Here is a 13,329-nt window from a genome sequence, read left to right as displayed (position 1 = left end):
TTCAAGACTAAGTATTAACCGTTCTCCTCTGATATTGACGGGGAAATCAAAGGACAAGAAAACGGAGGAGAGTTGAGAGAGAGAAGGCGTGAGGTTCTTCTTTGAATCTCCCTCTCCTGTTTCTTAAATAATAGTTGTCCCAGGGACCTAACCCTATTTGAAGCCCATATATTGTTAAAGCCCACAATATAAGAAGGCCCAGCATATTATTAATATTTATTTTGTCACGTCACCAAATAAACAAATACTAAACGGGTATCTACAATTATTCATTTTATAATTATTAAGCCCACGACTTTAATCTAATAATATGTTCTACATATATATTTAAATCTAAAATCCAACCTATCATTTGATCTATCAATACGAGAAAGTGAGAGCGAGACTGAAGAGGGTTATTCATTGACGAGTTTCAGCAGCAGCAGCAATGTTTCAGATTACTTTGTAGCTATAATGGAATTGGGAGTGACATGCTCGGATTAAGATCCAAAGAAAATATTGGACATGAAAAAGGTGGTCAAGCAACTTCATGAAATCTAAGAAGATTTCTTAAAAGGAAAAGGCTTCAGAGCAGCCAAGATGGAAGGTAACAGTTAATACTAGAATTAGTAATTGTTAAGAGTGATACATACCATAATAATATCACTACATATCTCCTATCCCTTCGGTTCCATCGATAAGTTTTCCTCCAATAATGATTTCTTCGTTGTATTTCCCTTTTCTCTTGAGGGTGTAAGTTAAGATCGACAGACTCAATGCTATCTTTCAATGTATTTTGATTATTAGAAGTCAACGAGGAAGTCTTTCTTCATTAGAGTGGCTTGTTTCATAAGTGTCTTATTTCGACTAGAGAAGGATTTCGACTACTCGGTTCATCTATTAAGCACCCTGCTCGTTCATCCATATATGATATCTATTTATGAAATTTACTTGATATTTCGTAAACTTATGGTTCCCATTACCTTGATGAACTTAGTGATAGTTTTATTTGTTGCATGATGAGAGAAAGACAAAAAAAAAATAAAAAAAAGAGTAGTCAGAAAATAGAAAGAAAATATTTTTGTTTTTTTTATTTGTTCCTCATGCCTTAACCACTAATAAGGTTGTCAATATATTCAGTTTTGAGATTAAAGGGTTGTAGTTTGAAATACGAATTTAAGTAATGGTTAACAAATTTCTATTTTAATGTGGACTAAAATGTATGTATGTATGTTTACTTATTCTCAACTTTTTGGACTTCTCTTTTTATGGTTTATATTCATTTAGATATTTTTTTTTATATATAATGTTTAGTTGGTTTCAGAATGAAAATATTTTTTTCTCTAAGCTTATATATATATATTGCTTAAATTTAAATTATCGGATGGAGACACTGGTTAATTTGAATCTTAGCGTGAGAGTAAATGAATAGGCCTGTATAGGTCAAACCGTGGGTCGGTTTGAATAAAAAAACGGATAATACTCTTTATATTATTTTTTTCATTATTTCATTTGTCTTTATAACTAATAAATGAAATATATAATCAATATTAATAATTTAAAATTAATAAATTTTAAGAATACAAATTTAATTTAATTATATTAAAATAATAAGTATATTATAATAGAATTTTTTTTAATAAATATTTATATATATATATATATCAATAATTCTACACTATTTTTTGAAATTATATATTGTTTTTATTTTTTTTATTTAACTAATAAATGAAACATTGACAATTCAAGGATAGATTAATTTTAAGAATAAAAAATTAATCTAATTATATTAATGTAATAGTGCTACCGAATTATTTAATAAATATATATATAATTATATTTATATTCATTATTTTTATAATTTGTATAAATATTATATATATGGACTATTTTTTAAAATTATATATATATATATATATATATAATCATTTATTTAAAACTTAATTTGCGATATATTTAAATAAAATTAAATATTATTTTTGATTATTTGCCTACCATTTATATTTGACGGATAAATAATATTTTTTATACTGATAAAATAGTTTAAAATAAATTAATCTTTTTGATTATTTATCTACATTTTCTATCTAACACAAAATGATAAATAATATTTTTTATATTGAAAAAATAGTTTTAGCTTATTAATAAAAATGGTCCAATGTTATTTGTGAATTTTATAAAAAAAAAATCAAAATTTCATTAGTTAAAAAATATATAACAACTTGCATACAAAAATTATAAATAAAACACATCAATTATAAGCGGTCTGATGGTTAAAGTGATCATCTTCCACATACACAAGAGTTCAAATCTTTGGAAATACAAATTTAAGTAAATTGTATGTGTGGTAAATATATGAATCATATATTTGATAAGAAATGTGTGAAAGTGTGATTGATGGTTGGTTTGGCGAGGGATAAAGGTTGATAACAAAGGATCTCGATGTCACGAGATTAAATGTTGATTGAGATTTGGTGGTAGGTTTATTGAATAAGAGGATGATAACATTGATTTTTCAAGGATAAGAGACTTGTGAAAGTGTGTTATTGAAATGTGGTTTGTCGATTGATAAGAGACTTGTGAAAGTGTGATTGATATTGGTGGTTGGTTTGTCGGAGGATAAAAGACGTGTAAAAGTGTGTGTGAGAGATCGATTGAGATTGGTGGTTGTCAAGGGATAAGAGGTGTGGAGGGTGGAAACATTGGATTATCAATAATAAGATATTTATGGTTTGTTTGTTAAGGGATAAGATGACAGATTAATAATATGATAAACTAATTGTAAAACAAAAAATATTTGCGGTTAAATATATGGATGAGATTGTTAGTTTGTCAAAAGTGTGAATGTAAAAGGTGTGGTACTATTGAGATAGTTGAGTACAAAAATAAGTGAGGTTACGAGATTAGAGAGGTCGATTGATGATTAATTTGTCGAGGGATAAGAGGCCACGGTATCATTGAGATTACGATTTGGTTTGTCGATGGATAAGAGGTCGATTGAGATTTGGTGGTTGATCCTTCGAGGGATAAGAGGTCGATAACATTGGTTTGCCAATGATAAAAGACTTGTGAAAATTTGATTGGGATGTGGTTTGAATATTAGTGGTGGTTAAATATATGAATGAGATTGTTGGTTTATCGAAGAAGTTGAGGTAAAGAGGTTAGTGTTATAATGAGATTGTTAATTTGTCAAAAGTGAAGTTAAAATATGTTGGTATTGTTGGTTGCAGAAGTGAGATTACGGGATTAGTAATATGAGATGTCTATTATGTAAGAAATAATATTTTTGGTTGACCGAGAAATGAGGATAAAATCGTTGAACTAATTAAAAAAAATAAATGAGAGGAGTAAGACTACCATTAGGTTGTCCCAACCATTGAAGTTTTTCATGTTCAGATTATATATATTGTTGACGAAAAAGATGATGAATGCGATGAAAACGATGAAAACGATGATAACGACGACAAATAGGTGAATATTATCTATTTCAACTTTATAAATGTGAATTTTATTTATCATTGCAACGCAAGGAATTGCAAGGACATTGCGCTAGTATAATAAAATAGAGTGAAAAGGATCATCTCAAACCTTTTTATTTTATTTATTTGAAAAAACAATTTGAATAAGGGTATTAAGTTGGAGCTCTCTGAAGTGCAATTCCAATGAGATATTTTGGATATTAAAAAAAAAACAAAACAAATTATTTTATGATAGATCGCGTTCTTTTGTCATCTTATATTATATTATATTATATTATCGTCTATTTTATAACTTGTAACGCTCTTGCTGCTAAAATAAATTGGATATCACTCTATGTATATGATTCTGTCTCTCTTTTATTTAATATATTTTTAGTTTTAGAGCTTTGATTAGTGAGGAGCAACTACTAATGTAAAAGTTTAAGTGTTATATTTAATCTTTATTATATTTTTAAAACTCGATTAGTTCAGTTAATCTCAAAAGGGTAAAAAAACAGTTGTATATGTTTTATTGATTTTATAACTTTAAAAATTTAGAATAAAATTTTAAATTTCAAATATTTTTTTTATGTCTAACTTAAAATTTGTAGAAAATTTAGTTTTCGAGTCCAAATATTTGAGTGAATCCCAAAATGATAGAAAACTTAATTTTAAAATTAAAATGATTTTTTTTTTTATTTTAATGTTGGAGATGAGATTTTAAGGTTAGTTTGTATGAATTTTTAAATAATTCAAACAAAATCAAACATCATTTCACTCCACCCTCGTTCATCTCATCACTAAAATCATTAATCAAAATACTATAATACCATATATTTTAAATTATTTATATATATAAATACTTTTTAAATTTTTTATTAAAAATAATCATTAACTTATCAAAATTATCAATAATTTTTTTTTTCTCACTATAAATTTTTTAAATATCCCCAATCCAAATCACTTCGCCTTATTCTCCTTTAATAACTTTTTGTTTTGTTTTTTCTCAGTTACTTAAACAAAAAAAATAAAAATTCCTTGTACCGCCGCGAGCCACGTCGTCGCGCGCTAGTTTCTAATTTGTACAATGACGGAAACACCCCTCGTTTTGAAAGAATACTCACATAAAATGCTATAGATACTAAACCACAAGGGCGTTTCAGTAGTTTGATAATTCCCTCCACCGACCCTTCGTTCTCCTTCCGCCAAATCAAGTTCCAGCGTTACGCCCTGCTTCTTTCCAGAGCAACTGTTTTTGAATCCTTACTCTTTTGAAGATGGCGCCTCAGACTAGAACAACGGCGTTTCCAAACGTACTAGTTATCGAGAGAGACACCGACTCCGAACAAAGTTCGTCGGAGGAAGACGAAGAAGAAGAAGAAGAGGATGAGGCAGTTGAGGAGACTGATAATGTAGCGCCAGAAATGGACGATGCATCTACCTCTGAGACGGCGACGAAAAAGCGAGCGAAAGTTCCCATAACCATCAGTCTCAAAAAAGTCTGCAAAGTACGGAAATTATTTTCCTATTTTTCCTGTTAATATTATTGGAATGTGATTTTCTCTGTTTTTTTGTCAAGGTTTGCAAGCGATCTGGCCATGAGGCGGGGTTCAAAGGGGCAATATACATAGACTGTCCTATGAAGCCTTGCTTCCTTTGCAAAATCCCTGGTATTTCATTGTTTCTTATTTCAATCTATCCATTATCATACATAACGTTAAAACAAGAAAGCTCCTTTATTGTTATGGATATTCCAAAATTGTGGGTTTTTTTCAGTTGTTGCGATCTCAGTCTTTAAGAGAATCTGTATACATTGGGTTTGTGAAAATAAAGAAAATGACATTGTTTTGTGGAATTGAATTTTGTATAGTTAGTGAGTGGGGGAGTGAATTGGAAAGATTATGATATTTCTATAACCTAGTTTGTTTTTTGTACCTTTGAATTTTATTACACTTACATTTCTATCTTGAATTTTTATGTGTCTTTGGTTGGCAATTGAAGGTCATACCACGATTACTTGTCCACATAGGGTGACTCTTGATCATGGGGTTATTCCTGCTCCTCGGGGAATCAGCGGGAAATCACCTGATTATGTTTTTGGACGCCAGATTAGACCTAACATTCCAAAGGTAATGGAGTGACCATATTTTTTTCTAACAAAACTTGTGCTTAATCTGAGGTGCATTTGCACTCATTTAAAGAGTTAAGATATTTTACGTGTTGTTAACTTAAACAAATATTCTGAGGTCATATATATCGTTCTAATGAATAATCTTTCTATTCTGTTATGAATAGCTCTGTTCTTATTTGTGCTTCTCTAGTTACACCTTTAATAGTAGTTAGGATCACATTTATGTTTAGTGGGAGTTTTGCCTCATGTAATGTGGTATAGGCATAAATCATTTCTGAGAATTTTTGGTAGTTCTGAATATTCTAACAGCTTTGTAATTTGTTTTTTGGGAAGGCACAATCTTACAATGTTAAAATAATTTGTGATGTCCCATATCGAGTAATTACAAAAAAAAACATGGACTCCTTATACGTTGTGTGACCAATGTGCTATAATTACCTTCATAGTTACCTTTTAGGGTTTATCTGATGAATGTTTTCTCTTACTTTATCAATGATGTAGATTAAACCGGCCTATGTAATTCCGAACACGGTGACTTGTGGAGTTAGTAAATACCACAGCAGGAGAGTAACGTGCTTGGAATTCCATCCAACGAATAATAATATTCTGCTCTCTGGTGATAAGGTTATTCTTACCTAGATCATTAGTGTCCAATGCTTGTAAATGGAAGAAGTTTGTTCTTTTATATTTTACTCATTTTCTTTATGTTATTGGTCCTTCCTTTTCGCTGTTTGCCGATAAAGAAAGGACAACTTGGAGTTTGGGATTTTCATAAAGTGGATGAAAAGACAGTTTATGAAAGTGTACACAGTTGCATACTTAATAACATGAAGTGAGTTTTTCTTAGTAATATTTGTGTATCCTGAAAACCATTGTCTGGGATACTCATAGAGCAATCTGCATTCTTATAATTGCAGGTTCAGCCCTGCTAATGATGGATCAGTATATTCAGCATCATCTGATGGAACCATTGGTTGTACTGATTTAGAGACTGGAATTTCACAATCACTGATGAACCTCAATCCAAATGGGTGGCAGGTCTTCTTTTATTCAGATTACTTTGTTTTGTTACATAAAAGATAGAAAACTACACGAATTGGGTTTAACATAGGTTGGAAATGTTCTCAAATGATTATAAATTTACTAATCATTTTCAATTAACAGATTGATTTATCTTTTCTGTAGGGCCGAAACAGATGGAGGATGCTTTACGGGTTGGATGTGAACCGGGATAAAAATCTTGTAATTGTTGCAGATAACTTTGGATTCCTTTACAGGTACATGTGCTCTAATTTGACATTGATGAAATCTGGTGAACACGTTTAAATTGGGTCATCAAATTTGGCCCTGAGCTCCCTTTTCATGACTTTGGCTAAGGTGGATACCCAAGGTGGAGTGGCCGGTTATCTCTTCTAGGGTATTGAGACCTTTTGAAGGAGCTTGAGCTCAGTACTGTTTTGGGCTCTCTCTTGTGATTTTTTTTTGGCCTGGCGGTTTTGTCATTATTTTCCCTTTCTTTATGGTTATTTTTTTCGTTATTGTTATACATTTTAGATGTGTCACTGTCAGAACCATTGGAGTATGCTTTGCATGTAATTTCTTCTTCTTGCCGCTATACTATATATTTTTTTAATTCTGCCCCTCAATAGTGCTTTTTGTGTACCTGCATATTCATTTCATTATAGGAGTATAAAATTTAGGAAAGGGAAGCATTATCTACCACTGAATCCCTTACATGATGAATGTAGGGTGGACACTCGTTCTAATTGCAAATATGAGGATCATATTTTAATTCATAAGAAGGGAAGCAAAGTTACTGGGCTGCAATGTAACCCTGCTCAACCAGATCTTCTTTTGAGTTGTGGAAACGATCATCTTGTAAGCATCTTTAACTAGCTTTGTTTTAACTCGTCTTAAATTATTTATCTTTCATATTTTTACTTTCAGGCTCGGTTATGGGACATGCGCATGTTGAAGACTGGATCTTCGCTTTGTGAACTTTCCCATGGGCGTGTTGTGAATTCTGCCTACTTTTCTCCCCAAACTGGCAATAAAATACTCACGACTTCTCAGGATAACCGACTACGTGTATGGGATTACATTTTTGGGGATCTAGAGACCCCTAGTCGGGTTATTGTACATAGTCATGATTTCAATCGACATTTGACCCCCTTCCGAGCCGAATGGGATCCAAAGGTATCTGTAGAGTCATACATAAGTAGTTCCCTTTGTTTGTTCCATTGTATTAACCCCATTTGGAAACACTTGGATACAACAATTTTTTTGGTAAGTAATTGATTCTCAATCAGCCTGGTCTTAGAATAGAAAAAAATGAACACAATGAATTGTGTTAAATTCTTGAAGAAGTGAAACTGAAAATGTAATTTCTCAATCAAACAAGTACATTCCTCCTTAATATAGGAGTTTTACTACTAACTTAAATGAATAACTAACTAATTTGTTATTAACAAAACTAATTAGCAAACAACTTAACTAATTAACAGTTTCTTAAACACTTTTTATTATTTTCTACATTTTCTTTTTGAGGTTGTTTTGGCAATTTTCATTCTTTCACTCAAACGATCACTAGCCCAATATCTTTCAAAGAAGCTATATCCCCTTACTGTATAATCCAATTTTGAGTCATTTTTTAACAAGCCCAATTCAGCAAACTCTATTTTTCTCAGCTACCCAATATAGACAGCCCAATTTTTGTTCAAAGAAGTCCACACCAAAATGACGAGTTCTTCTTGTGTCCATCCACAACAACCTCTATGGAACGTCTTTCCTTTATCAGCTGCCAATCTGAAACCCTAGCAACTTTAGTTTTAGGTCTTTCAAAGAAGCCAATTTAGAATTCTTCTTCGCCTCGACGAAGACGAACCCCTTCTTTCTTCCTTCATGAAGACATGCATTTACAAAAGAAGCAATGTCTCTACACGCCTGAGATGATAGTCCAGTCCCACCATTTCGACTGTCAGTCCATCCATGAGGTTCCTGCCTACGCTCATAATGAGGGCTTCTACTTATACGCTTATAGTCTCTATTGTGGCTACGACTAGGGTAGAGAAAGAGGACTATAGGAGTATGAGTAGAAGCCCACATCATGAGCGTAGACAGGAATCTCATGAATGGATTGACAGTCGAAGTGGTGAGACTTCATCTTAGGCTTGTAGAGACTTTGCTTCTTCTTTTTGTAAATGCAGGTCTTCATGAAAAAGAACGAAGGGATTGTGTCTTCAAACCAGCAAATTAAATCAGTATGTGCAAAACTAGATATTTGCATTACAAAAACAATATTGAGATCATAGTTTAAACTAAAAAGTTTGTTTCATGGATCTTAGCCTGATAGAGATTCAGATCCAGAGGTGTTATCAAATTGAGCTGTATCATCTCTTTTATAAGTCTAACCTATTCCATGTATCTTTTCTCCCCCCTACACTAGAATGCATATCTTTATAATACTGACTACTGAGAAAATTTTACTCATCTCTTTTTCGTTTAACATGCAGGATCCATCAGAATCTCTGGTAGTAATTGGGCGATACATAAGTGAAAATTATTATGGGACAGCTTTGCATCCTATTGATTTCATTGATATCAAGACTGGGAAACTAGTAGCTGAAGTTGTGGATCCTAACATTACAACTATTAGTCCTGTGAACAAATTACATCCTCGAGAAGATATTTTGGCATCTGGAAGCTCAAGGTTCGTCTTCTCTTTACTGACTTACTTTGATGATTAGCATTATCTCAAATTTCTTACCTCAACAACTATGTTGTACTCTTTAGTGTACAAAAAGGTCAGTGTATCTAAATTGGGACATGTATTGTACTACTCAAAACGCAAGAATTTAACTGTGTTTGAATAATTTTCCTAAACCGATTTTGTTAAAGTTATTTATCTAGTTGAACAACTCTCCTAGGTCCATTTTCATATGGAAACAGAGGGACAATCATGAGATCGAACGGCCTATGGAAGAAAAGGTGATCTTAATCTGCTCTACTGATGATAAGAAACGAAGAAAAAGGCTCAATGGTGATATTGATGAGTCTGACGATGATTTGTCAAGCATAAAGAAGAAAAGCTCCAAATCTGGGAAAGGGAAGCAAAAAGTGGCTCAAACCAGTCTCAAAAGAAAGAAGTAACAACCTCAATAATTGAACAGTCCTGCAATGCTGACCTTTGTTCTGATAAAAGCTTTTTCTTTTTTCCTATTTTGCTAATGGTCGAATGTGTGCATTTGATGCCCCATAGCAGCAGTTTGCAGTGTATGTATTCCTTAACCTTTTGTGTACTAACTTATTGCCTTTTGTTAGCTGATACCTTATGAATTATGGAATGGAACTTTGCATATGCAGTTACATCAATTCTTCAGTTCTTTTCATTGTTCTTATGGGGTTTGATTGACTCAGTCTTTCATTGCTCACATAATCAAGTTTGTTTATTTATAAAATGAATGTTTTCTAGTGGAATTTGATTTTGCTGTGGCATGTTGCTTGTATAGTTGATTTTTAGCATTTGTAAGTAGATTAATATTTGCATTATAGTACAACTAATGTTATTATTATTATTATAAATGGATGCAATAATATATGGATGCAATAATACAAACTTTGTGTTCAATTAATTTAGGAAGAGGATTATCTATTTCAAGTTATTAAGCCACTTTGAGTAGGGTCATAAGGGTCCCTATCTTATCAAAAGATGTTTGTGTAGCCTATGCTTTAAGCCTACATAGATAGCTCTCCTCAAAAGATTGAGCTCAATGCATAAGTATAGATCTGAGTAAGATGTAAGATTGGGACTCGTTTCACATCCATCCAATACACCCTCTATCATTCAGTGAGATCACTCTTTAACCTGAACTAAGTCCAACTCCTTATACCTGAATTTGATTCCAACGATCGACATAAATCTCATAAGACCCACTCACTATTACTGCAAAAAAAACTATATGTCATTTTCTTTCGTTAAAGTTCAAGTAAGCACACTATTACTACGAAAAAAACTATATGCCCTTTTCCTTTTTAAAGTTCAAGTAAGCAACCCTGTGCCTTTTTCCTTCACTAAAGTTCATGACAACCTGTCAACCTCTATCAGTGTCAAGCAACCCTAAGCCCTTTTCCTGCGCATCAGTGTCAAGCAATCCTAAGCCCTTTTCCTACGCTAAAGTTCAAGTAAGTAACCTCTATTAGCATCGGATCTTGATTTCTTAAGGTTCTAACCCCCTTGCATTACTCTTATAACAATAATTTTTTATTCATAATTTATAATTTCGAATTTCTCAAGATTAAAATAATGACTTTATATTAATCGGATTTCAAATTAATTAAATTTCAGACAATTTTAAATAAAGTCAGATAATATAAATCAGATTTCAAATTAATTAAATTTCAGACAATTTTAAATAAAGTCAGATAATATAAAAAAAAGTTCGAAAATAATTTATTTTTCTTCAATTAAAAAATTAAAAAATGAAAGATATAATAAAGTATTAGCATTTTTTTTCTTTTTTAAATTGTCAATATAATTTAATATTTAAATTATTAATTATTTATTTTAAATTTGTAGATATTATTTATTAATTAATTTTATACATAATTTTTTAAAAATTAATTAAAAAACAAGAAAAAGAAAAGTTCAGACAATCAGACAATCATATGAGCTGGCAATGTTTAAACCAATCGGAATAACCCACGTCATATAATCGGATGCGTGCCACGCATTTATTCATTTTTATTTTCTTTTTTTTTAAACACTTTTGTTCCCCAAAACATGATCATCATCAATACATAATATTCATCATCGTTTTTGTTTTGCTAATCCTAGTTCCCATTTTCTTTTTTTGACTGCAACACAGCCAGCGATCGACAAAAATGGGATCTTGTACTGCAAAAATGGCATGGATCTTGCTCTTCTTTGCAGTCGTAGCTCTTGCTCAGGTACTTCTTTCGCCCCAATACTTTCCTCCTCGCTTGATCCCGTCCAGATTCATCTCAGGACTCAAATCCTCAACACTTATGAATCTATCTAGCCAATAATCGATTCCACTTTGCTCGAGTCTACAGATTGTTGATTTTCCTAACAAGTTAGTAACTTTGTTATCAGTGTAAGTTATATTGATGGTATTAGGAAATTGTTGTTTCTCCAGGCAAAGAAGCCGAGTCAGAATAAGAAGGAAGTGACACACAAGGTTTATTTTGACGTCGAGATTGCTGGAAAACCTGCTGGTACGCATCTACAGTTTGCGAATTAAATTGGGTTGTTGAAGATTTGTGGTTGAAATTGCTCTTTTAGATTCTATGAATATAAATTGAAATCTCTCTGTATGGATCTTTACTTTTTGTTTTCCTGTTGTGTGAAGAGAAAAGAAACCATACTCTCTGTTAAATGCAATTGTGAGAAAGCTGAAACATTAAGTCCATTTATTTTCCAGGACGTATTGTGATGGGTCTTTTTGGAAAAACAGTTCCTAAAACAGTTGGTATGTGTCATTTCCCAGATTTAAGATCCTTTGTTATTCAACATAGAAGATATCTCCAATGGTTTTGCTATATGCACTGATTGAATTTCTTAATCTCATCTTCTGCAGAAAATTTTCGAGCATTGTGCACAGGTAAACGACTTATCCAATTTCCTTATCGTTTTGCTTTTGGTTCATCTTGCATGATGTTGAACAGATAGGACTAAAAACTGTTGTATGTTTGCTTGTATAATGTAATGATTTGGTGTATTTCATTCAGGGGAACACGGTGTGGGCAAGAGTGGAAAACCTCTTCACTACAAAGGAAGCACGTTCCATAGAATTATTCCAAGCTTTATGCTCCAAGGAGGTGATTTCACACTTGGGGATGGAAGAGGTGGAGAATCGATCTACGGTGAAACTTTTGCTGATGAAAATTTCAAGATAAAGCACACTGCTCCAGGTATGATATATTCTTGAGATGTTGTAGGCCTTCTTGTATCTGGACTTTTCAATTTAAATAACCCATTGTCTCATTATCGATAAGATCATTCAAATCATCAACCAAATTACCCTATATATTTCTTTTACACAAATAACCACTTATAACCCAACATTGAATTACAACAGCCAAGGTTATTTTGAAATAACCCAAGATCGAACAAGGCATTATAAAAAAAGATCTATTCTTGACTATTCTGCTCTGAAGTTCCTGGAACAAGTAGGAAAGAACACAACACCAATAGCTTATGTTTATTGTTTACAGGACTTCTTTCAATGGCTAATGCTGGCCAAGACACTAATGGCTCCCAGTTCTTCATTACAACAGTCACAACTAGCTGGTAATTCTAAAATCCAAAAAATATAAGATGTACCTGCTTTCTTCAATTTAAAAATAAAATTTTGATTTGTTAATGAAGTTTTATTATTAATGTAGGCTGGATGGTCGACATGTTGTGTTCGGGAAGGTGTTATCAGGCATGGATGTAGTTTACAAGGTTGAAGCAGAAGGTAATCAGAGTGGCACACCCAAAAGCAAGGTTGTGATATCAGATAGTGGGGAACTTCCTCTTTAGAAGTTTTTTCGAAACAATTGTTACTATGTATGTGGAACTAATCGATTAAGATAAAGACTTTTTTTCACTGAGTAGTCAATGAAGAAAGAGTTGTCCATGACATTATTCACCATTTTGACATACTTGTTTAGTTGTTTTGTTAGTGATTTTGTTATGGCACTATATGAAGCTTTTTCATGTATGTTTTGAGTATTATTGCTATTTGCTAGCACTTATTT

The 13,329-nt window shown here is 32.1% G+C and overlaps 2 protein-coding genes across 2 annotated transcripts; both read left to right on the top strand.

The window, feature by feature from the left end:
- Positions 1-4,607: 4,607 nt before the first annotated feature.
- Positions 4,608-9,946, top strand: LOC124915475 (protein DAMAGED DNA-BINDING 2). The gene is made up of 11 exons (XM_047456199.1): positions 4,608-4,945; positions 5,017-5,107; positions 5,439-5,566; positions 6,070-6,192; positions 6,312-6,400; positions 6,486-6,606; positions 6,754-6,845; positions 7,317-7,446; positions 7,516-7,764; positions 9,081-9,277; positions 9,495-9,946. Exons 1-11 carry the CDS (start codon positions 4,715-4,717, stop codon positions 9,715-9,717), a joined length of 1,674 nt encoding a protein of 557 aa, XP_047312155.1. The 5' UTR covers positions 4,608-4,714; the 3' UTR covers positions 9,718-9,946.
- A 1,408-nt stretch (positions 9,947-11,354) lies between these two features.
- LOC124915485 (peptidyl-prolyl cis-trans isomerase CYP20-1-like) lies at positions 11,355-13,295 on the top strand. The gene is made up of 7 exons (XM_047456211.1): positions 11,355-11,514; positions 11,724-11,802; positions 12,009-12,056; positions 12,165-12,188; positions 12,316-12,498; positions 12,802-12,877; positions 12,973-13,295. The coding sequence occupies exons 1-7, from the start codon at positions 11,449-11,451 to the stop codon at positions 13,109-13,111; spliced, it is 615 nt and encodes a 204-aa protein (XP_047312167.1). The 5' UTR covers positions 11,355-11,448; the 3' UTR covers positions 13,112-13,295.
- The last annotated feature ends 34 nt before the right edge of the window (positions 13,296-13,329 follow it).

The sequence above is a fragment of the Impatiens glandulifera genome, chromosome 1 (genome assembly GCF_907164915.1).
Source record: "Impatiens glandulifera chromosome 1, dImpGla2.1, whole genome shotgun sequence".
NCBI lineage: Eukaryota > Viridiplantae > Streptophyta > Magnoliopsida > Ericales > Balsaminaceae > Impatiens > Impatiens glandulifera.
The sequence above is the reverse complement of the archived record's forward strand: the minus strand, read 5'-3'. Positions and strand labels throughout refer to the sequence as shown.